The 24095-nt window shown below is 42.2% G+C and overlaps 1 protein-coding gene across 1 annotated transcript in view; it reads right to left on the bottom strand.

Moving 5' to 3' along the window:
* Positions 1–490: 490 nt before the first annotated feature.
* Positions 491–24095, bottom strand: part of Galnt15 (polypeptide N-acetylgalactosaminyltransferase 15) — a 40081-nt gene continuing 16476 nt past the window's right edge. Inside the window, exons 3-10 of the mRNA XM_076842069.1 lie at positions 23750–23954; positions 18364–18531; positions 16695–16812; positions 15126–15323; positions 8653–8784; positions 8135–8239; positions 5223–5366; positions 491–2524 (exon numbers count right to left, since the gene is read on the bottom strand). Of these exons, the coding sequence (XP_076698184.1) occupies positions 2378–2524; positions 5223–5366; positions 8135–8239; positions 8653–8784; positions 15126–15323; positions 16695–16812; positions 18364–18531; positions 23750–23954 (1217 nt within the window). The 3' untranslated portion in view covers positions 491–2377. The remainder of the gene's footprint in view (positions 2525–5222; positions 5367–8134; positions 8240–8652; positions 8785–15125; positions 15324–16694; positions 16813–18363; positions 18532–23749; positions 23955–24095) is intronic.

The following is a 24095-nucleotide window of genomic DNA, read 5'->3' as shown; positions in this document are numbered from 1 at the left end:
TCAGCAACTTAGTGAGAACCTGTTTCAAAATAAAAAGTTAAAACAACTGGGGATGTAGCTCAGTGGTAAAGTGCCTCTGGGTTCAGTCCCCAGTACCCACCTCCCAGAAAAAATACAATCATAAAATTCAGGTGGACAAATAAAATCAAGATCAGGAATCAGATATCTCAATTACTAAGGTTCTCTGCTTTTAAATTGATTACCGTGGATAAAATGAACACTGGGTCCACAGAGAAGAAAGAAATTTTAATTTCAGTTACAGTATAAAGAGAAGGGTCTTTTATAACTAAATAGAGGCATCTGTTTTGTTTAAATTAAGGGTCTGTAAGTACCAGCCAGGGACATAGTTGACAGCCATTCTATAATAGAGTCGTAAATCATGGGGATGGTTAAGGAAGCAAGAAACACCACATTCTTGCTTTGTTCAACCAATTAAGCAATAAGCCATCTGGGTCCTATTATTAATTACTACCAAATACAACTTACACAATTGAATTCAACCTTTTATTTAATTATATTAATTTATCCCAGCAACTTCAAATACCCACAATGACAACAATAAGATTCTTTAAAAAAATAGATGTCTTATTTAATTTTTATTCTTAAACCATTAATACCCTTTACAAGGTTGCCATCTGACAATTTTTAGCTCCATCTCAGCCTTAGGATGTTAGGGGAAATGGTTTTAAATAGAGACAGGTCTGAAGCAAGACCTGTCTCTATTTGTGATGATGAAATGTTCTATATCTGTGATTTCCAATAGCCATTAGCCATGTGTGGTTCTTGAGCTCTTGAAATGTGGCCAGTACATCAAGGAACTTTTTAAAAATTTTGTCTAATTTTAATGGATTTCCATTAAATGCACTATATTTGGTAGTGTCTACCATATTAGCACAGGTCTAAGATGCATTCTAAGGATGGAGAAATGCAGTTGGCCATTGACTTGGCAGGCAGAGAATAAATATATAGTATAATAGGTATTATTTGGAAACATTTCCTACCTAGTTTTTCTTATTTGACACATCCCAAAGGATTTTTAAGGGAAGGTTTCTAAGCTTACCATGTGGAAAGCTAGCTCCATCTGGGAGAGAAATGCACATAAATGGTGCTTTCTCAAATAGCAGAACTAACCCCACTTAGTAACTCTTACAGCCAAACTAGGTCACAGCAAGGAAAACTATTTCCCCTTTGTTAGCCTTATCTCTGCTCTAATTAAAGTGTATTGTCCCCAAACTTTTGAAAATTCAACCCACAAACACACATGAGACCCAGCAAATACTAGGGTCTCAGAGGTGGCCCTGTCAGATCTCACAGACATTAACACCCAGCACTGTTTGTAAGAATTTTGTAAGCATCTTGTAAGAATTTTGACTCAGACTCTCACATTTCCCTTCCAAGGAGTTTTGTCCCTTTGCAAAGTTCATTATTTCTTGTGAGGTCAATACAAATCCCATAACAGGGCATCAAGGAAATTTATCAAACGAAAACACGTTTGTTATGAGAATGCTCAGTCTGTGCTGATCCTTCTAACATAAAATGACTAAAGTGAAATCTATTGCAACTGTATCTGGTGGTGGTGAATCAAGCTAGAGAAGAGTTAGTGCAGGTGAATGGAGATAGAAGGTTTCAAGAAAATTCCCATTAAAATGAAAATGTTTTATCCCAGGTATACTGATTCTTTTCAACTGATTAAATTGAGCTGGAGAGTGGAGCCAAAGCTCCTTTCCTTCTTCTCTCCAACCCTACTCTCCTTCTCCCTGTGCCTTTCCTTCCTTCTGAGCTGTGGCTCAACCAATGAACATGAAATTGGTGCCTATAAACCTAATCAAAGTTTTCGGACTGTCAGAAAATTATAGCCTCTTGCTCTTTCACTTTTTATATTTGGCCACACAGATAATCCAAGGTAATACTACTTGAAGACCAAGAAATTGACCCATTGGATTGATGTACCCAACACTGCCAGACATACATTGCCCAGGTCTTTCCAGTCAGGGATAAAAGCAAAAAGCAATTGTTATGTACTCAGTAGAAGAAGAAGGAGAAGGAGAAGGGGAAGGGGAAGGGGAAGGGGAAGGGGAGGGGGAGGGGGAGGGGGGAGGGGAGGGGGAGGGGGAGGGGGAGGGGGAGGAATCTTCTGTAATATACGTTGATCATCTCCAGTGATGAAGACAATGAATCCACTCTTTCTTTTTAAAAACAGCCAGCAGTCAATGAAATAAGGGGTGAAAAGAAGGGGCTTCTGATATTGTTTCACAAAACTTTCTCTCCTGCATCAAAAGCACAAGTACAAAAGAATCTGCTTTATGATATAAACATACTCCTTTAGTTCCTTTGGGGCAGAACTGTGACTTGCCCATGTTCTCTTGCCTTCCGGCATTCATCGTTCATCCACAGGGTGGATGTGGTCAAATCGCCACAGCTGGCTGACTTTTCCATCACACTGATGCAAGTACAAATCTTTATTATTTTGCTGAACCACAGCTTCCATGCATTTCCCAGAAAGAATGTGGACAATCATTCCATTCTGAAAAGAGGAAAGAAAGAAGAAAACTCAGTTCCCCACAAAAATCAGCAAAGATAGACTCTTTAAAGTTTTGTGCTGATCATTAAGAGAATGATATAGGTGGTATGAATTGGCCTGTAAAGGAACAGTAGCAATTTTTGGTTAATATAAAATATAATTTAGGTAGTCCTAGAATTTTGATGTCATTCAAAGCCTTGAGGGAATCATTAATCCAATTATCTTTATTATTGTTGTACTATTGTGCCATTTCTTAGAAAGACAGGTATGATAATTCCAGGGACTAGAGCATGTTCAGTATTTATACTTGTATTTGGGATATGCATTATCATCGTACCTATAAATTTCTGCTTTCAAAAAAGCATTGGTTCAATGGGCTGAGGCTGGGGCTCACAAGTAGTACAGCACTTGCCTAGCATGCGTGAGGCACTGGGTTTGATCCTCAGAACCACATAAAAACAAATAAATAAAATAAAGTTATTGTGTCCACTTACAGCTAAAAAAAAAAAAAAAAAAAAAAGAATCAATTCTACCCTGTTAATGCTGCAATTCAGGACTGCAGCCACAAGGTTACAGTAGAGAGAAAGACTTCAAGGATGCACCAAAAGCCTAAACCAGTCATGCTCAGGATTTGCTCCCTAATCAAAATCTGCCAGCTTTCATGTATGAACATGTAACAACAAATCCCATCATTATGTACAACCATAATGCACCAATAAAAAATGTAGAAAGAAAAAAATCCACCAGATTTAATATTGAATCTAACATCCCCTGTTCAAGAAATATCTGATTTCCTTTTTAAAAATATTTTGTTAGTTGTAGATGGACACAATATCTTTATTTTATTTATATTTTTATGTGGTGCTGAGGATTGAACCCAGTGCTTCATGCATGCGAGGCAAGCCCTCTACCAATAAGCTACAACCCCAACCCCAAATCTGACTTCTTTATGAAATTACAAAAGCTTTCAGCAATGCTGAAAATGCCTGTTTATTTATTTATGAGATAGTCTAGTGGTTTTTAGTTCATTCACAAAGTTTTTCAACCATCACCCTGATTCCAGAATATTTTAATCACTACTCAAAGAAATCTATTACCCATGAACTAATTACTCCCCATTTTTACCTCCTCATAGCCATTGAAAATCACTAATCTATACAATAGGTGTGTATTCACACTTTATTCATTCATGTATGGACATGTGGGTTACTTCCAGCTCTTGGCTATTATAAATAATGTGATATTCCTTTTTCTAACTAAATGATAATACCTTTTAAGGTCTGATTTCTTAATGTTTGAAATATGCTTGGCATGTCTTGCTAATATTTTACCTACTTTATTTTTTATTTTTTAATTTTTTGGGGGTACTAGGGATTGAACTCAGGGGTGCTTGACCACTGAACCACATCCCCAGAACTATTTTGTATTTTATTTAGAGACAGGGTCTCACCGAGTTGCTGAGTGCCTTGCTTTTGCTGAGACTGGCTTTGAACTTGAGATCCTCCTGCCTCAGCTTCCGGAGCTGCTGGGATTCACAGGCATGCGCCACTGCGCCCAGCTATTTTACTTAAAATATAAAATATATAATACTTTAAAATGCTGTTTCTAAAATGTTTCTTATTCACAGGACTTGCTTAGAATGATCTTTTATGATCATCCATGAAGGACCTTAACTTGAATTCTATGACTTCTCTGCACATGTGTAGGCCCCTTAGTCCTGGGTTCACTTGTCACCAAAGCCCTAGGAGTTTTGTTCTCAGCTGCTTATTGTGAGTCCAGCTTAAATTTTCCATTATGTGATTTGCTTCTTTTCACAGCCTGCTTTGATAGTACTAGCACATAAGAGTTGTTTGATTATTTTATCCTCTTTACTCCCAAGCGGAAGTTAAAGAAAAGAAAAGAAATGCTAAAAATATGCAGATTTGTTGGTATATTAATATTCTAAATCAACTCAGAAAGGATTTAAAGTGGAGAAAAAGCTGTATGTGAACACTTATTGTGGATACCATCACCTTCTCTCTCAATCTGACATCTGGGACTTGCTTATTCTCTGTTAAGTACTTACTTTCCCTATTTCCTCGTAATTGATAAATAACCTCTTGATGAATCTAGAACTTCATAACCTTTTGATGGATCTAGAAATTCATAACCTCTTAATGGATCTAGAACTTCATAACCTTGATGGATCTAGAATATTATAACCTCTTGATGGATCTAAAATTTCATAACCTCTTGAAGGTCTAGAATTTCTTTCACCAAAGATCACAGAAGTCAAAATTTTGCCCAAGGATGAAATGCTCATAATGGAATTTACATTAAAATGAAGAAAGGGATGTTTATACATCTATGTCTATACTACTTTTTAAGTGAGAGAGGGACTTTTCCTAGTTCCCAAACTACACTTCCAAGGTGGTTGACAATTTCTCCACTATTGTACTTGTGACCAGAGCTAATAAACTTTAAAAAAGGGCTGATTCTTCTCTCCCCCTTAATCAAGGCAGGGCTATAAAGAGATGGAGCAAAGTAGTACATTTAGTGATGCTGGTTGTACATTTCAATAGTACCCTTCCCTGATGAGTTGCCTTTACCTCCTTCAGAGGCCTTATGGAACACCTGACCTCTTGGAAGAGCCTGGGATGTGCCAACTGGGAGTTCTTTCCCACCAGCAGCACTGCTGAACTTTCCCAAATGCGTTGCTCACCTCCTGGAAGTCCCAGTGCTGCCGGTGGATGGCAGAGCCATCCTCTGTGCAGTTCTGAAGAATCACCTGCTCTCGCCTGACATCGAAGCACAGGTACTGTGGGCTGCCAGCGCGGATCTCTTTCCTGCTGGTGTGCTCCAGGTGCTGGGACAGAGGGAATGGTTGTCAGCACAGCTAGCAAGAGACTCTCTCAGAGATGGAGATGAAGCAAAAAGAACTCACAATAGAACAGGCATATAGGGGCCATCCTTGGATTCTACTGGGGTCTTCAGGACTGTATCTCATGGTCAAGTCCACAAGGCTGCAAGCCGAGCCTGACCTCTGAAGTCCCCACATTCAGGCTGCTCTCCTGTTCATATTTCCACATTGGCATGTTTCTCCATTGTTCTGTTTACTATATCATAGATAAAGCAATAAAGAATGCTGTGTGTTTTGTGAGTGTGCTGTTGGAAGGGCAGAGGAGGAACCTCTCTGATGCCCAAGTTGACCTCTTTCTGGAGAGGACTTACCTGCTCCTGAAACTCTGCTGTTGATGATATCTGCTGACTCACTCGTAGGTAGGACTACCCTCCCTGTCTTGTAGTAGTGGGTTGTTTATACACTTGCAGAGGGGCTCTAACTGTGTAGACTAAGCCTGTGTAGACTAATTGAAAGACATGACCTGACAAAACCATTTTCTGTTTGCTCTTGCTGGATGCAACCCCCAGTGCAGTCACTGGGGTCTCGTGCTTAGAAGGACCTAATGATCTTGGTTTAATATACTCTGCCATCACTGTCTTGAAATTCTTAATAATTGTCAAATTAGAAATACCGCACTTTCGTTTTGCGCTGGGCCCTGCAAATTAAGTAGCTGCTTGAGCATTCCCAGACTACACAATCAGCATAAATTTGAACACTGAACACACATTAGAGGCAAGTTTGTGGACAATATTTAAGGGAGAGTAATTTTTTCCTACTCAAATCCCCTATGGTGACATTTTTCTTTGCCATTTCCCTGTGTCGGGGAGGTGGATATTTCTACAACTTTCCAAGAACAAGTTCCTCTGTGAAGGTCAAAGCTGGCTTTATTTGGGAGTCTCATTTCCACTGTCTCATCTCCCCTGGGCTGCATGAGGGAGCTCACACCCCTGGATTTCTGAGGTTGATGAAAACCATGCCCTCCCACCTGGCAGGTGGCTCAGCCCATCCCTGTGACTCCATGTTCAGTTGCCTTTTGATTTTTATCCCTGGAGATTTTTCCTTTCTTTCTTGTAAAATCAATTACTTCTGCATGAAAAAAAGGGCTTTTCATATATTTTTTAAATCCAGCATACCATATCTAAATACTTAAGAAAAGACATTTCCACTTATCTAGTTCACAATATTGCTGTATCCAGAAATCCTCCCTAGATTCCTCAAAGTAAAAGCCCAGAAAAGAGCTAATCTTCTGTTTGCATGCAGGAGGCTGCATCATCAACCCCACTTTCAGATGAAGAAATCAACACTCAAAGAGGTTAACATGCCTGCCAAAAACACAAAGCTCACAAATGGGGAACTTGGATCCAAACTCAGTCATGTCTGGACAGTTGTCATCCTCACTCAGCTGCCTCAGTTAGCACTTTAAATTTATGTCCTCATCCCTTGTGTCTAGTGTGAATGCCTAACAGTGTGTACTGGAAGACTGGTAAAGGAAAGAGCCAGAAGAAGCCAGGTGGATCCTGAGCTTCTCCTTCCCTATATGTCCTCCAGGTCCAGGGCCTGCACTGCAAAGCCCACTCCAGACCTTCCAGATGTCCCCTCATTCACCCCAGGCTCTCAGGGCCTCAGCTGACTTGTCCAATGAATACCTCCAGAAACTGAACTATGTTGCTTGTTTTCTTGGGGGTATGATAGCTTAACTCCTATCACAGCCTGAAAGCAAAGAGATTTGACTATATGGTTTGGATATGAGGTGTCCCCCAAAAGCTCCTGTTAATATAGGCACATCCAGAGGTGAGATGATTAGATTATGAGAACTGTGACCTAATCAGTCCATCTTAGTTTGAATGAACTGGCTGGGTGGTTAACTATGAGCAGGTGGGGTATGGCTGGAGGAGGTGGGCCACTGGGGGTATGTCCTGGAAGGATACATCTTCCCTGTGACCTCTTTCCCCTTCCCTCTTTCTACTCTCTGGTGGCCATGTCCTGATCAGCCTCTGTCCTCCACCCCCTTCTGCCATGATGTCCTGCCTTACCTTGGGACCAAAGCAATCAAGTTGGCCCACCATGAACTAAATCTCTGAAACTGTGAGCCAAAATAAAGTTTCCCTCCTCTAAGTTGTTCTTGTTGGGTAGTTCGGTCACAGTGGCATAGAGTTGACTAACACACTCGGGTTATGCTTGCTAGGTTATCATCCAAGTTGTGAAAAGAAGTGGACCCATCAACTCTCAGCATTATTCTGTCACCTTCAGCTTTATTCTCAAAATAGAAATCTGAAGAGAATAAGAAATACCCTAAGGTATAAGGAGAACTTCCAAATGACTAAGAGGTCTACTTGGATGCTGGATGACCCTGCTGCATTTAGATCCTTCCCCCCACTCAATTACCTTCTTCTGTCCTTAGACAGTTGGACCTGCCTCACCCCTGGAGGCATCTGAGTCTGCAGTCCCTGAGCTAGTGATTCTATGCCTCAGCTTTCTCGCCTGCCAAGTGAGAGAGAGCTAAACAGCCTCCACATTTCCTTCTAAGACAATGCATTCTTAGATGCCAGCCCCTGTCTGTGATTATAGCTTAGGATGAGGTGGACAGAGCTATTCTGAGTCATCACTGTGGGGGGCATAGGACCACAGAAAGGCGCTGCTTCAGAGGGATGTGAGGGGCATCTTAGAAAAATGGCACCCATTTTCAAGTCTTCCTTGGGCTGCTATCCCACCTGAGAAGTTTGATCACCCACCTGTTGCTGCCGGCTGTCACTGCAAGGGGCCAGCCTCATGGGACAGCCCAGGATGTCCCCTTCTGTTTGGCAGTCTGCACAGAAGCCAAACCCAGTGTTGTGGAGCTGAAAGTGGACATGCACACAGAAGTGAATCCCATTGTCTGTGATCTCCATGGTAGAGAAACCCTTGTCAGGCCCCACTCCTCTCCTTCATTCTCTGGGCAGAAGCTCAAGGTGCATTGTTAAAGCCACAATGTGTGAGGCCAATTCAAAGCCACTGATCCTAAGGGACAAGCTTCCTGGAGGAGGCAGGCCACATTTGTCCTGGTGAGGAGTCCTGGGGCAGGTTCTAGGGCAACCTAGATACTTTTCTCAGGCTGGCAAGGAGACCAGGGAGGCACTACAGGTCTCTGAAGCCCTTCTGAGCTTGGGACTTCTTTCAGGGTAACAAAAGAGCATTTGAACAATGCAGTTCTTATCTTGAGAAGCTTCCCTGTCCCTTCTCTCCTCCCCAGCTCCCCTGGGTCATGCCTTGCCTTTCCAGAGAACCTGGGCCTGTGTTCAGATGGGTACATCTCAGGGTAGATGTTGGCCAGAAACCAATGGAACGTCCGACAGCCTAGTCTCCTTTGCAGCTGCAAGCGTTCAGTGCAGTCTGGCTTCTCGGCCTGGGAGAGGAGAAGGACCAGCAGGAAGATGAGGAAGATTTGTTGAACACCACAGTTTACAACATAGGGGAGGGACAGAGGTGGATGGGAAGAAGCTGAAGGACTGGGAGGGGCCCAAGATCACTGTTCCCAGGGCTGCCAGGCAGAGGTGGGGGGTCATGTACCTGAAGAAGAAGGTTTGGGTAGGATGAAGAGTAGGCTAGATCTTACCTCGAGAGAGCTGTGGAACCAGCATGAGTGTGATATTGTCAGGGAGTAACTAGCAATGAGCAATGAAATGCAGACAAGGTCACAAGTATTCTTTAAATTATTTTGGGGTCCTTCTTTAAATTAATTTCAAAGTAGATAAGAAAGCAAGGGATGGCAGTTAATTTGTAGAAAATAAACAGAAGCAAGAAGAACTAATTGGGAAATATGTCAAAACAAAAGGATTAATGGGACTAACTCTTGACAGGGTCCATTGATGTTGATGTAAAGCTAGGAATTATGGTTATAAGTGTCTCCAATTGTCTGGGAAGGAAGATTCCTTCAGTAGCACATGTGCACTGAGGTAACTTCTGAGCAGCTATTGACCCCGGTGCCCACATTAACATGGAATTGAATTGTAGTTGAAAGCCCATAAATAAGATGGCCATCATGACAGTTGCAGAGAGGACCAACTAAAGTCAAAAACTCCACCATCTGACATGAAGAAATTGAACACCTAATTGGCAAAGAGTACAGCTCTCCTGGTAAACAACAAACAGTAATAAAATTGGGGACAGCATTGTCTCCTTTGTCATTCTCTGCTTGGAGACAACCCAGTCTCTCTCTTGAGAGTGCTTTTTGCTTAAGCCTCACTTTTCTTTTATTAGATTTTCTCTTCACTTTTACTTCGAATGAAGTTCTCTTGCATGACTTTTGGTGTCTGGCTTTAAATCTTCTTTCGTTGGAACACAAGAACTGATGTTTGGAGTTTCAGCTCCCTGCTTTCCTGTGACAATATCACCCCCTTCCCACAACTTCCCAACCCTTCAGTCTATAAAGATCATAATGTCTATGACTTTTCTGTGGAAACTGGTGAACTAGTTGGGTTTTGCACCTGTGTTGGCATGGTGCAGAACCATGGGCCTCCTGGAGGCAGAAACTGGCCCAGAGATACTGAGATGACGTCAGTTGGGAAACTGGGATAAGGATGAGGCGAGGCAAGTTTATCTTTCTTCTCTTGTTGGTCTCCAATTTCCTCCATTAATGAATCATTTGTTAGGGCTATACTATTCCCACTCCTTGAGATCCTCCATTATAATACAATTGTATTAGGATAGATATCTGGTCAAATCTTTCACACTGGCATAAATAAATGTTTTTGGCTATATTGATAAAATACAAAGAATACCATCCAGGAGTTTAGTTCTAAGTTCTGGATAGTTTTACAGAAAAGAGAGACTCTAAGGAGAGGTTGGAATGGCCAAAGACCAAAGAGACAGACAAACAGCCATCATCATTCTTCCTTGTCAGGGGAAGAGGAAGAGCATTATCTTCATCCAAGTTCTACCTTGATGGCCTCTCATCTGACGATAAGTCACAGGACTATCAAGCTGTGTGGAGAGGAACCCCTGGAAGGCTTCTTTCCCACCATTTGGTCACTAAGATAAGGGGAGAAGGAGGATGTGAGAACCACGGAACTATAAAATGTATAGAAGGGGCAGGACACTCCCACTTCCTCAGACACCCAGCTCTGGGTCCCCTTCTCTTCAGAGAAGTCTCTCTCTGTTCTATCCCTTAAATAAAACTTGCTTTCTATGCTTGCCTCGGCATTTCTTCGGTGTTCAATATTCAACATCTGGGGAAACGGAACTCAGCCCCAATTGAGTCTCAAAGTGTGATTCTCTAAGCACACTAAGTCTCATCACCAGCATCAATATGACCTGGCATTTCCACTCCTTGCATACTTTAGAGATATATGTATACTGATGGTTATAGCAGTATAATTCCCAAGTTAGGGAACCAGGCTAGGCGTCCATCAACAGATGAATGGATAGAGAAAATGTGTTTTAATGGAGTTTTTCTCAGTCATTAAGAATAAAATTATGTCATTTGCTGGCAAATAGATAAGAACTCTATGTGAAATAAGCGAGACTTAGAAAATCAAAGGTCAACTGTTTTCTCTTATGAGAAGTACTGGGGAATGAAATTGGGCAAATTATGCAATGTGTATGTACAAATACATCACAACAACCCCACTTTTATGTGTGATTATAATGAACCAATAAAAAAGAATGGAAGGGAGACCAGTAGAATCAAGGAAGGAAATCAGGGGGAGGGAAAGGGGGAGGGAAAGGAGAAGTATTGGGGAATGAAATTGATCCAATTACGTGCCATGTATGAATATGTCACAATGAATCCCACTATTATATATAATTTTAATGGACCAATAAAAACATGAATATGAATAACAAATATTTAAGATATCTATAAGGTTAAATTGCAATGTGATATGCTTTTATTTTCTTGAATTAATTTATTGGGTATCTGTGTCTATTTTTTTTATTCAGACATAATTGATATACCATAAAATTCTCCATTTTAAAGTAGAAAAATGGATCTTTTGTTGACAGAAAAAAAAATGTAGGTTCCTAGACCCTACTTCAGAGACTGAGATTCAGTTCATTGGACTGGGAATTTTGAAATCTATATTTTAGACCTTTCTCCTGGGCAGTCTTCTCCACAGTTTGAGAACAACTTCTGTAAGTCTGGGAACTTTTGTTTATTCAGCATATTTACTCATCATTAAACCTAAGAGATCTTTTTACTTTTTTCTTTAAGTATGTGTATATATGTATATATAGTTTCTTGCATTTTTGGTGTTTATTTGAGATCTATCCAGTCCTTCTCACGAGTGAACTTTGTCATCAAAGTAGAAATATTCCTTCATGCAAGTTTTGCCTTCACTTTTCTAGGTGAAGAGACAAATTGGCAAGTCTGCTCAACCCATATGTGACCTCAAACACAGGGGTAAGCCAGCACTGCTTTGCCTCCTGTATAACTATACTTGAGAGAGGAGAAACCCTCACTACTGGGAAGTGGAGGCCCTGCCTGTCTTTTGAGTGCCCAGGATTTCTATATCTCAAAATCCATGTGGCACTTTGGGAGGGCTAGAAATCTCTAGAGCAAAATTAATTTTTTTAGCTATTTAAATTTAAAGCAAGGAAATGCTATCAAACACTTTCAAAGAGGCAGGGCTGTCACTGAAATCTTGAAATCCAACTAAGTGGTAGGACATTTCTAAAACAGAGAGGAGAGAGAGAGAGAGAGAGAGAGAGAGAGAGAGAGAGAGAGAGAGAGAGAGAGAGAGAGAAATCCCTGCCAAAGTTCTACTCACTGACCAGTAGGGGCTCCATTCTCCTTGTAAAAGTCATCAGATGAACAAAGAGGGACATTGTGGATCAGAAAATGAATGCCCAAGTGGATAAAAGAAGAAAAGAGTAACTCATCCTTAGACTTTATGAAAGTAAACCTAGCATTTAGATGGTACTTTACATTTTCCAGAGCACATTTCATTTTATCTTCATAACGGTTCTTGTGCCTCCGAGGTTAAGTGATTTTCCCAGGATCACTAGCTTCTAAAAGGTGAGGGCCAAAGTTTGGCTTCAATTTAGCAAAAATTTTTTTGACCATCCATTCGTTCTATCTATGAATATTCATGAAGCACCTACTATGCACTTGGGATTGAACTAAGTATTGGGAATTTCAGCAGTAAGTAGGATAAAATCATTCCTTACCTTTGCTGAGTTTGTGAGTCTGTGAACATTTATTGAGCAGCTTCTATATACCAAATACATTCCTGCCTCCCCACAAATTCAGACAGAACCAGAGGAGAGATGCTTTATGGGACTCCAGCTGTTCCCAGAAGTGGGTGGTGCCTATGTTTGAGGATTAGTGTTTCCAGATGTTAGGCAGCTAAAAGAAAAGAAACCGCTACAAGGTGGGACAAGTTCTAGTTCTGTTACCCTTCTACTTTTAGCTCTAGTTTTGCATCTCTCCCTATTTTTCTTTAGCAATTTACTCTCCCAAGGGGCCTCAGATTTCTATTTTGTAAAATGAAGAGCTTGGCTGAACACAAACAAGTACTTAAAAAAAAATCACCAACTAGATTGAATTTTCTCAAAAGCAGACCAGTCAGGCTACCATCATGTCAACTCCCAATTTCTGTAATTGCCTGGAGCCAAGTGCTTATTTACAAGCACTTCTAATTGCATCAACAGTTGTGGGAAGAAGGTTGAAGGTCTGTAAATAATTTCCATGCTGTTGCATTGGACTGGCTACAGCCAACATACCACGTTCTACTGTGCCTGCCTAGTAGAGGTTCATCTAGTGCCCTAGAAACTACGCTATATTTAACACTTTTTAAAGAATTCTTTATCAATGAAATCTGTGTCAATATTAATTAGGTGTCCTCTGAAAGCAAAGGGCAAATACTAACATCCCAGGAAAGAAAAAGAAAGGCTTTGAATAAAAGAAAGCTAAGAGATTAAAAGCCAGAGCAGCTCTGTAGACTTCTGTAGAACTCTGTAAAATGCTACCTGCACCCCATTGCCAACTGGATAGAGCCTAAACCCTCATCCTCATCCTCAGGGGCCAGAATCGTCCCCTACCCCTCCTCCTCTGGATGTCTGAGTTGAAGCCTCCCCTGAGATGTCCCTCATGGGCCTGTCCAATGTGTCTCTCTCATCTTTGTCGACACTGTCCCCACTATGGAAGCTCCTGCCTCCACCAGGAATCTGACAGTGTTGGGCATGATTCAGTGTCCCCTGAAGGACTCACACAGAGCCTGGCACAGGGCAGGTACTCACTTTGTTGATGATAAGTAGCCATGACAATAATGATGGTAGTAAATACACATGCAGGACTTCCCTGGTGCCTTGCACTCTTCTAAGGGCTTTGGATATATTAATTGAGGAAATTATCCCAACAACATAAGGAAGATTTAGCAAGTGAGGAAGCAGAAACAGTAAGTGACTAAATCACATTCAGGATCATACAACTAAAAAAAATCAATATTTAAACCTAAACCATCATGTTCTCACAGTGCCTGGGCATAACTGTCAGACTCCTAGAGAGGTGTTTGGAGTTGACTATTTCCCACAGACAGAAAAGGAGGATGGAAGAAGAACAAAGATACTAGCAAAGAAATATATGATATTCTTGTGAGAATTTTTGTTCATTTCAGGTCCCTTCTTGGAGTAACTAAGGAGACTGCCAACTGCAGGTTCGCTCTGTGTCACTCTGTGCAAAAATGTCACTAACTCTTGGGGATAAAGAGGGGGCTCTGACCTGTCTAGACCTTGGCATGGAACTGAGACTTTGTGTATCATGAGCACTTCCTCATACCCAGGGCTTCACACATGCCAAGCAAGCACCTCACCACTGAGTCCCATCCCTAGCCCAGCACTTCCCAGATAAAGTAACAAACAACCTTGAGGTTCAAGGAGCACCAACACTCCAGGCCTTGGAGCTGTTCTGTTGTGAGAAAACAGGTTGACCTAGGTTTGGCAGGAACAGAGCTTGGAAGACCAGGGAGGAAGGGCAGGCATGGGGCTCTTCCATGGGGCATCCCTGTCAGAGTTTCCCCTGCACCCAGGGAAAGGCCTATTCAGTGGCTGGAGGGATGTCTCTGCACTTAAGGGTCTCTGCCTTCATCTTTAGCTTGAGATCCTCATATTCAGCTGACACCCAGCATTGCTGGCTGGTGAGGGGCTTGTGGGAGCTGTTTCAGGTTCATTGTGAGTCCTGGGAATCTCACCTTTGGAGCCCCCCCATCCCAGTTTGGCTCACATGAAGTAGCATTTATGTGACACTCCATAAAATTTACCAATTGGAAATGTACTATGTGGATATTTAATTAAATGCTTCAATTTTCAATTTTTTTCTGTGGCTTTGTTGGGACTCTTTATTTTCATGCTTATATTTGTTTCCTGTCTGGGATAATTCCATAACCTTGAGCACTTTGCTCAGGATGAAAAGGCCCTTGGAGGCATGTCTCATCATTTATCTGTGTCCAGTCTCTCCTCTTGCCCCTTGGTAAAGAGTTGCATCCCTCAGAGGTCATCTCATAGATATCAGAGAGCTCTATGCCAAGATCATCTGTAATGTCCCCTGGAGATGCTTGGAGAGACAAAGGACAGGCCCACCAGGTAGAGAAGCCACTTGGGAGGGGGCAACTCAGGGAAGCTGGAGCCAAAAGTTTCTATTTTTCCTTTCAGGCAAGAGGGAGGGGGCCCTCCTGGCCCAGCCTCCAGCAGATGGCCCTGCACTGGGCGCAGAACTGCCCACCCCCACCCTCAACCTGGCTCTCTCCTTACCTTGCTCAAAACAAAGGCCTCTGGGCTGTGCCTGTAGAAGGTTTCTTTGAATGACCCCAGCCAGATCTCAGCAAGGCGGACTTTGTTCCGGAGGATGGCCTCCTGGTCAAGGGAGGAGGAGTGGGTATCCTGATTTCGGTAGATGTGTCCCACTCTAGAGCAGGGAAGGATTTCAACAGAGCCACCACAGAGCCAGGCCTGCCATGAAGGGAGAAAGTAAATGACTCTACCTTCCACTTCCAAGAATGGTGAGGAGGAAGGGACTCTGTTGGTGAGGGGCTGGTGAGTCGCACAGAAATCATGAGCACAAGATGGTCAATATCATCAAGGTACTCAGGGTGGAATTTCCAGATCTGGGAATCTGGGCAGGGGAGCATCAATGTGGGAAGAATGAGGATGGGGACAGTTTTCTCAGAATGGAATGAGGGATGAGGAGCCACACTCATGCAGCTACCTGAACACGCCACCCTTGAAACACATGTGCAGATTCAGCACCTGGGAGAGGCAACCAGGTGTATTAGCACCCCACTTCTGAGAGGATGCTTCCAGGGTAAAAGATGCTTCTAATTGTCAGAGAATTTCTGAAAGCATTTGAAGGCTTCTATTGCAAATGCACTGGATCGTGTGTGGTAGATGTGAAAATGAGTCTTCCTTAAATAGTCTTCATTATTTCCAGAAGTTTCTCCCTGCCCCTCAATGCTCCCTCCCACTTTCAAATTCCTGAAGTTCATTTGACAGAAAGTCTTTCATTCCACTCTTGGGGATAAAGGTTAAAATGAAAGCTGTGGTGTGATAGGCAACATATTAATTGGACCGTACCCAGGTGGGGGTTACCAAACTGGGTGACCCGGGGTGACTCAGGGACCTCTAAGGGCATCTGGGATATTTTTTATTTTTAAGAGGAAACAGAGAAATAATGTCTGTTGGACATTTTGCAAACTGCAAGCTCACGGTAATCATACTCAATATCATATCTTTGTGCTTTTGATGATAAATGTCCTTGCTGGGTTATGTTTTTGGAGGTTGTCAGGATGAAAAAGCAACTATTGTGGTAAAATCAATGTGGGCAGAAAATGATGGGTGTCTGATCTGATTCCAAGGTTTGAGAAGTTAAGCAGTACCAGCAGGGACTAAGTTGTTAGGACAAATACTAATTCGTTTGGACCAAACTACTCAATACACAGAATGGGTTGGTAGAGTTGGTATTTGTTTAGCCTATGGGTTCTGAAAAAAAAATTGAGCTGAAAAAAAAAAAACTGAGATGCCAAGTGTGCTATGAACAGAGAATACACAAGAGTCTCTGTAATCTTTCACTAAGATGTAAATGTCTGATGGTATGCCCTTACCTGACAGCAGGTTTTGAAAGTCAAGTTCAGGAGGCTGAGAGTAAAATCAAGGTAGGGCCCAAGAGAGAAGAGAGAGAAATGGGAAGTTTGACACACCTTATTGTCATGAATTTATACTTTGGCCACAGCCTCATCTCTGAATTTCTTATGGCTGCCTTTAAGCTGTAACCATACACAGGGTTCCAGAGACCCCAACTGTGTCCTCCCTTGGCACAGGACATACCTTGAAGGACATTTCAAGGTTTTCGCCACCCCGCAGTGACATGAGAGGATCATAGGCTCCAGTGTTTTGGAAGTAATGTCTGTCCATGGCCACCACCTCTCCAGACACCACAGGGCTTCTGCAGAGAAGATGGGCAAGAGGGGACGATTCAGAACCGGAGCACCACAGGCAAAACCGGGGCCTTCCCAGGCAGGGAGTTCCAGTGGCCAAGAGGGCCGATTCTGGGTTCAAATGGACCTCAGTGTTTTTAATTTCAAGACTGGAACAAAACAACAATGTCAGAAGTCCAAACGTTTTATGGGAAGAGAACATAGATTGCTAGAATACTGGGAATCAGTATTGTAATGATTTCTGGATACGGTTTCCAACTCTGCTAGTCACTATTTGCCCATCTTGGGTGAGGTATTGAACCTCTCTGAGCTGAGTTTCCTCTCCTCTAATTGGGATAAAACAGTGTTTCATAATTGGGCTTTGTGGGGGTTTGGAAAACAAGTGATGTCAACGGCATAGCACTGTGGAGGCCACATTTACATGCTCACTAAATTTTGGTGTCATAAATTCCCTCTTCCTTCTCTGAAACCTATGGGTCAGTGTGTTTTTAATTAAGAATTTTTTGGACTTTAAAAAGTATATCCTGGGCATTGGGTTGTGGCTCAGTGGCAGAGGGCTTGCCTAGCACATGTCGGGCACTGGGTTCGATCCTCAGCACCACATACAAAATAAATAAATAAATAAAATAAAGTTATTGGGTCCATCTACAACTAAAAATTTTTTAAAAAATCATCACAGTTAAAAAGAAGTCATATGCTACTTGTAAGCTCTGGTTTGACTCTTTAGTCAAACATACCAATATTACTTCAGTGAAACATTCAAATATTCACAGTAAGTGGGATAAATCAGGCCTGTGCCAACCCCTGCATCAGTCCAGGGCAGCTTCTTCTGCTTTGTGAATTAGGAAAAATATGCTTGGTTTTCAGAGCTCTTTGGGTTTCAGTTTTGAATAATGGACTATAAACTTGTACTTACAACACAGTACAGCATAGTAGTAAAGCATGGGGTCTCAGGAGCCTGGCTGTCCAGGTTTTAATTTTGGACCTACCTCTTATTAATTTTATGACATTGAGCAATTTATTTAATCTGCATGTACCCCAGACACTGTAAAGGAGAGACAATCACCAGCCTACCCCTCCATGTCCTTTCAGAACGCATGATCAGAATCTGTGAGCTTAATTAAATGGCTGTTGTCTTACACCACTGTTTTGAGGTGTCTTGTTAAACAGAGAAGATATGTAGGACATCTACTTAAATAGTTGTCCAAAAATCAAATATGTGAAAAATGCCCCATAAAGCTGGATGTATTTTGAGACTTATGATGTTTCCATATTCACCTTGCTAAATCCTTCATTTATGCGGAACAAGTATTTGAGGCCAAGGAATTTCCAATGCTACCTGGTGAAAGAGCTGTGTCAAGCTCTTCCTCTTCCACTTTTCCAACATCCACCAAAGCCCCGTGGAAGAGCTTCACTGGACTCTATCAATACAACAATGAGAGTAACACTTACCTCTGAGTGCCCAGAGCTTTCTAAATGCTTTTTATATATCAACTCATTTGGTTTTCACAACAAAGTATGGAACCCAGGGAAGGACAGGTTGTGCCACAGGGCCTCACCTGATAGGGCTGATGGGGAACCGTAGGGCCTTCCTCTCATTCTCTGGCAAAGGCTCCCAGTGGAAATCCAGCTTCCAGTCCAAGACCCCACGTTGAAGCTCCTTGGACGGATAATATTGGAAAGTCTTCCAGTCAATCACATCTATGACTGGGGATACCACACGGCTCCTGGAAAGAATCGAGGGATCAGACAAAGGACGCAAACCATTCACTTCCAGGGATGGAAACCAAATCTATACATGTGCTGTTCAATATGGCAGCCACCAGCCACTAGGGCCTATTGGGCACCTCAAATGTAGTTTGCCCAAACTAAGATGTGGTATAAAATTAAAATACACACTCTGATGTAGAACTTAGTATGGAAAAGGGATATAAGAAAACCTCAATAAATTTTATATTGATTAATATTTTGGATATATTGGGGTTACTAAAATATAGTCTTAAGATTAATTTTATATGCTGATTTTTATTTTGTAATGTGCCTGTTAATTTTTAAAAATTACACATATGGCTCATGTTCTATTTCTGTTACATAGTATTGTTCTGAAAATCATGTTTTTCCATAATAAATGGGGGCCCATTTTGTTAAAGAGTATACCCGCCACTGTTTTTCTTTTAAAATCTCTTTTAACAGCATCGGGAGACAGAGGAAATGTGTCCTAGGCTCAGCTCTGCCACTAATGAGCTGAGTTGTATGATCTTAAAATAGCTATTACACCCCTCTAGCCTTGGTTTCCTCACTTGTAAAGTGAGAGGTTGAGCTACCTCCCATAAAGATCTTTCTCAGCATAATATTCCAAGAACGTGGTTCTTTTTTTGAGAATCAGGAAAAAGTATAGACCCCTCCTGAGAAAATTGCATCATATGCACACATGCAAACGATCACACACAATGTCAGAGGTTCATGGACTCAGTCTAATTCTTGTTTCTTTCTGTATCCTAAAACTTCCTTGACTTGAGGAATCAGGATCATCAAGACTGGGAGGTATCCCTGGTGTTAATGTTTACAATTTATGAGCACATGGTATCTATAAACAAAGCAAAGTATTGAGTCCAGCTTTATTTGTTCATTTTCTGCTGCTGTTGGGGGCTGTAGTTTATCCCCCATTTTTTTGCACTAATAGTGATAAGTTTTCAGAGAGAGAGAGAGGTGGAAAACCAGCATAGGTTGAAATTTCACTTTTTAACTAAACAAGCCATCACCTGGGTGCACCAGAAGCTGCTCTTTACCTACTCAATATCTCAATTATATTTTATTCTGGCTCCTCATAATTATGTTTCATATCTGTGCTGTGGAATGGATCTGGTCTGAACTCAGGAGAGGCTGAAGACACCACTTCAGGAAAAGTGAGCTTCCTGGAAGAAGATATGCCAGCCAACTGCATTTGTCCATCTTGAAGACAGCCAGGGCAGGAGCAAGCCCACACCATATAAACAGGACCAATTATCTGGATCCAATCCCAGGATCCAATTATCTGTTTTACTCTGTCTCCTTAAGTGACTGATGTTGGTGTGGGGCATTATGGTATTCACGTTTAGAGAAAAGATCTAGATAGGTTTTTCTTCCCTTTTTACATTGATCCACTGAAAAACAAGGGAATTCAATCCTTCTAAGTCTTCATTATTTTGGAGTGTCCTACACTGATCTAAGAAAACCATGAATCAAGAATGAAGTACAAAGGAAAAAGGGTACCCAGACTTCCTCCCCAGTCTTCATTTACTATGGGGAAAAATTGAATGGAGGCGATGGATTTGGCTATTTGCAAAGCATTCTGTGGAATTTCAGAATCAAGACCCAGGGCAGCTATGAAGCTGAATTCTGAAGAATTGCATCAAATTTGTACTACATTCATCCATCCAAACAGGACAAAGGAAATGACACTCACACAATCAATTTATCCTAGACTTTTAGGCTGTATACTCAACAAAGGTGGACATGATCGTTTTCCTCCACATTTTTTATTGGTGCATTATAATTGTACATAATGGTGGGATTTGTTGTTACATATTTGTACATGCACACAAAATAACAATATAGTTTAGTCAATATCCCTCCCCAGTAGGCATGACCTTTTATCAGTAAGTGAGAACTCAGCAACTCATACTATTTTTACTTTGCATTTCTATAAGCTCAGAGTCATGCAAATCTCACTTCCAATAACTAAGTTAGCCCTGATTCCCAATACCTTCCTTTCTGAATTCCCCTTTTCTCCTGTAGTTTGAGTGGGGACATGGAGATGAATCATGAGCCTCCTCAAGTACATGTAGGATGGAGATGGAGAACAGAATGTCAACGAGTGAAGGGAGAAATGTTTTCTGTTTTTATTCCCATAGATCACGGTTGCTGATCAATCAGGGCTGATTTAGTAACTAATTCATAAGACTAGTGACTCAAAAAGAGTGATCAATTTGAAACAAAAACTCCCCACAGTCTTATATTAAGCCCCTCCGCCTTTTATTTTTGTACCTACAGGTATATATGTTGTCCTCAGAATTCACTGAATGAAAAATAGGAAAGCAACCCCTTTAGACTTGGAGAGACCTGCGAGTGTCTGCTCACTCCATCATCTTTGCATTTGTGAATTTGTAAATTATCATATTAACACATGTTAATTGTAAAAAATGGGTGGAATTCACTGCAATCTTTCCATGCATTAATCATATCTGATAACCCTACTACTTTCCACTGTCCCTTTCCTGTCCCCACCCCAGCACTCTTCCCAGTCCCTAAAAGTCCTTCTTAATCCCGGGCAGGTGCAAGGCAGAGCCTCTGGGAAAACTTTCCAAATTCCAGGAGGTCAAGTGTTTGGGTTTCAAAAGACAAACAAAGGCATTTGAATGGTCAACAAAAACTAGCTAACTGAAATATGTGAGGATAACTAATAATACCCTGCTGCCCAGAGATTCCAAAGTAACCGCATTTCAACATTCCCAGCCAATGCTTTCCCAAGAAAAAAGAATTAATCCTAGTTTATCTTATCTCTCTTTACTTTCCTGGGGCTGGATGTCCCTCCAAGTCCGCCATTTTGAAATTTCACACATAATCTTGTTTTTTGTGGAAAGGTCTTTATACTGAGATGAGGCAGCCTCTAAATTCTTTTCCCACAGTTCTTGCTGCTCAGGGACTGGTACCACAGCACTTCCAGGGTCAGATCAGGGAATTTGTCATGCCAAGGGGTGTGAACGGAATTGGGGGCTGGGGAGTTTCTTTGGTGGCTGCTCCCTCTGAGGGATGGGGTCATCTTGATGCCTTCTTGCTCCTTCACAGGCACCTAGACACACTCTCCCACACTCACACACAAGCACACAGGGGATTTCTGACTGCTCCATCTTTTAACCACTTGAAGGGTAGAGAGGTGGGAGGAGCTCTGTTCCAGCCCTACCTTGTTTCTCCCCACCAAGCAGGATTAGCCTTGCTGAGTAATGGTGACTTAAGGACTTGATATCTCTTAGGGCCCAGTCCAATATTTAAATGGGAGACAATTTAGCCAATGTCTTGAAATGACATTGTCATTTGGTTCCTACTGAAGACGGCCTCCTTCTCCTTAGAAACCCTCATTTTTTTTTTAGCAGTATGACTTCTACTCCTTGGCTTGGACCAATGGAGATGCCCGTCAGGCAATTGGAAGCTGGAAATGACAGATGTTCTTCATTTTCATGATTGTTACTGTATATGGAAACTGACCATCTGTCAGCACCTTCCAGGACTGCCCTGAAGCCAGCTGCTCACAGAGAGACTTTGTGTAGGGTTGCTATGTATAGTTATGGGGGTTGTGCAGGGCTCGACCTTAGAGAACACCTCTAATATTATATATACTATAAATTTGCATATTTATTTGACAATTTTCTGGCAGTTGGCATTTTAATATCTTATTCTAACAAAATCAGTATATTATGACAAATTTTCTGAGGGATGGGAATAAAGGGTGAGGAGGAAGAAAAAAATCTAAAGAAATAATTCAAAGTTGCATATGGCTAGTGGTAGACCTGCTCCAGGGATCGCTATAGGGAATCAAGAATGATAACGAGGGTGTTATGACTCTGAAGTAACTGGTGTGTGGCTTATCACACTGCTCATTCTTAAAGACTTTTCCTCATTTTTAGACACTAGGTCCTCCTCATCTAGAAACCAACAGTCTCTTGACATGAGCCTCAGATGTAGCTAGGTCCCCTTTTCTGTCTCTAAGCAGCTACATTTGGTGGCCTCTGTGGCTTTGCTTTCCATGCGATGAGCTGCCTTGGGAAGCCCACAAGTGGTCACATCACTGAGGGAGAAATGCAAGTCATGAAGGGGGTATTGCCATTCCCAGAGGACATAAATGACAACTCAGATTCTAGACAGGTAGCTTTTCTTTGAGGCCCTCACACCTGAGGCTTATGAGCTGGACCCTGGGAAGCAGAGTTGATAGGAAGCCATGAAGAAGGTGTGGGGTGGATGAAAAGATAGTCATACCACACAGAAGAGAGAGGACATGAGGGAGAAGGCAAGGCAGGAATGCAGCGGAGTCAGAGGCTGGGTGAGTACACCAGTGTGACAGTGTGATACCAGTGTGACAGCAAACACAAGGGACTCATATCCATGTTTAACTTGTGTCCCAAAGCTGGGATACAGGGTGGAATGGCCCAATATTTCTCCTCAATTCTTAAAAAGAAATCAAACACCTGTAATCCCAGCAACTCAGGAGGCTGAATCAGGAGGATCACAGGTTCAACTTAGTGAGACCTGTCTCAAAATAAAGGGCTGGGGGTATAACTCAGGGGTAAAATGCCCCTGAATTCAATCCTTAGTACCTGCTGCCCAATGTAAAAAGATATAAAGAAATCATACACAGTGAGAAGAACACTGGACCCAGAGTCAGGAAACCTGATAAGCTGCCTGTCCTCTGGGTGCCCATCCTGTCACCCCCCTGAGCCTTCATTTGTCCCCTACAGGACACAGAAGCAAAAATGCCTGCCTGAGCCACCACATGAGGGGTTACTGTGGGAAGATTGTAAAAATGACATACATATAAAGTCATACATAGGTCTAGACATAACACAAGACTTAATATTCATCTCTGGGTTCGTAAAGGAAGCACAGGAGACAGCCCAGATGCTAGTGGCTGTGACCCTGGGAGTGTGGTCACCATCCCTGCAACTCAGGTGTTTTCAATAGTGGGCATCATGAGATGGGACAAGATGGTCTCCCAGGTCCCTCTGAGAGCCATCTGTCTGTGAGACCAGGATGGGAATTAGGAATTAGGAAATGGGACAGCATTAGAGTCTGCCTCCAGTAATACACAGTCACTGTGATTTGGGGATAGTCTTCTACAAAGAACAGTGGCTGAGTCTGTGGGCTATTTCTCCCAGACCCACCTCTCACACTGCAGACCCTTGTGGGTGTTACCTGTCACCAGCTATTCTGCTGAGCAGGGGCTCCAGCCAGCCCGGGTGGCACTCGCAGTGGGCATCCATGAAGACCAGCACGTCCCCTGTGGCCCTGGTGGCTCCCAACATCCGGGCCCTGATGGCACCCAGTCTCTTATTGCTCCTGAGCAACTTCACACCCTCCAGCTTGGCCACATATTCGCTGAGAGCAGACTTGAGTTGTCCTAGAATCAACAAGGTTCTGGTCATTGGGGTCACAGATGCAATAGTCAATGAGACTGTGATGACCATCACTAGGGTCACTGTCAGTGGCTGTCTCTTAGAAGCCATCGTGAGCAAAAAGGTCCTGAAACTCAACTGCATTG

Source organism: Callospermophilus lateralis, chromosome 1 (genome assembly GCF_048772815.1).
Source record: "Callospermophilus lateralis isolate mCalLat2 chromosome 1, mCalLat2.hap1, whole genome shotgun sequence".
In the NCBI taxonomy this organism is placed as follows: domain Eukaryota; kingdom Metazoa; phylum Chordata; class Mammalia; order Rodentia; family Sciuridae; genus Callospermophilus; species Callospermophilus lateralis.
The sequence above is the reverse complement of the archived record's forward strand: the minus strand, read 5'-3'. Positions and strand labels throughout refer to the sequence as shown.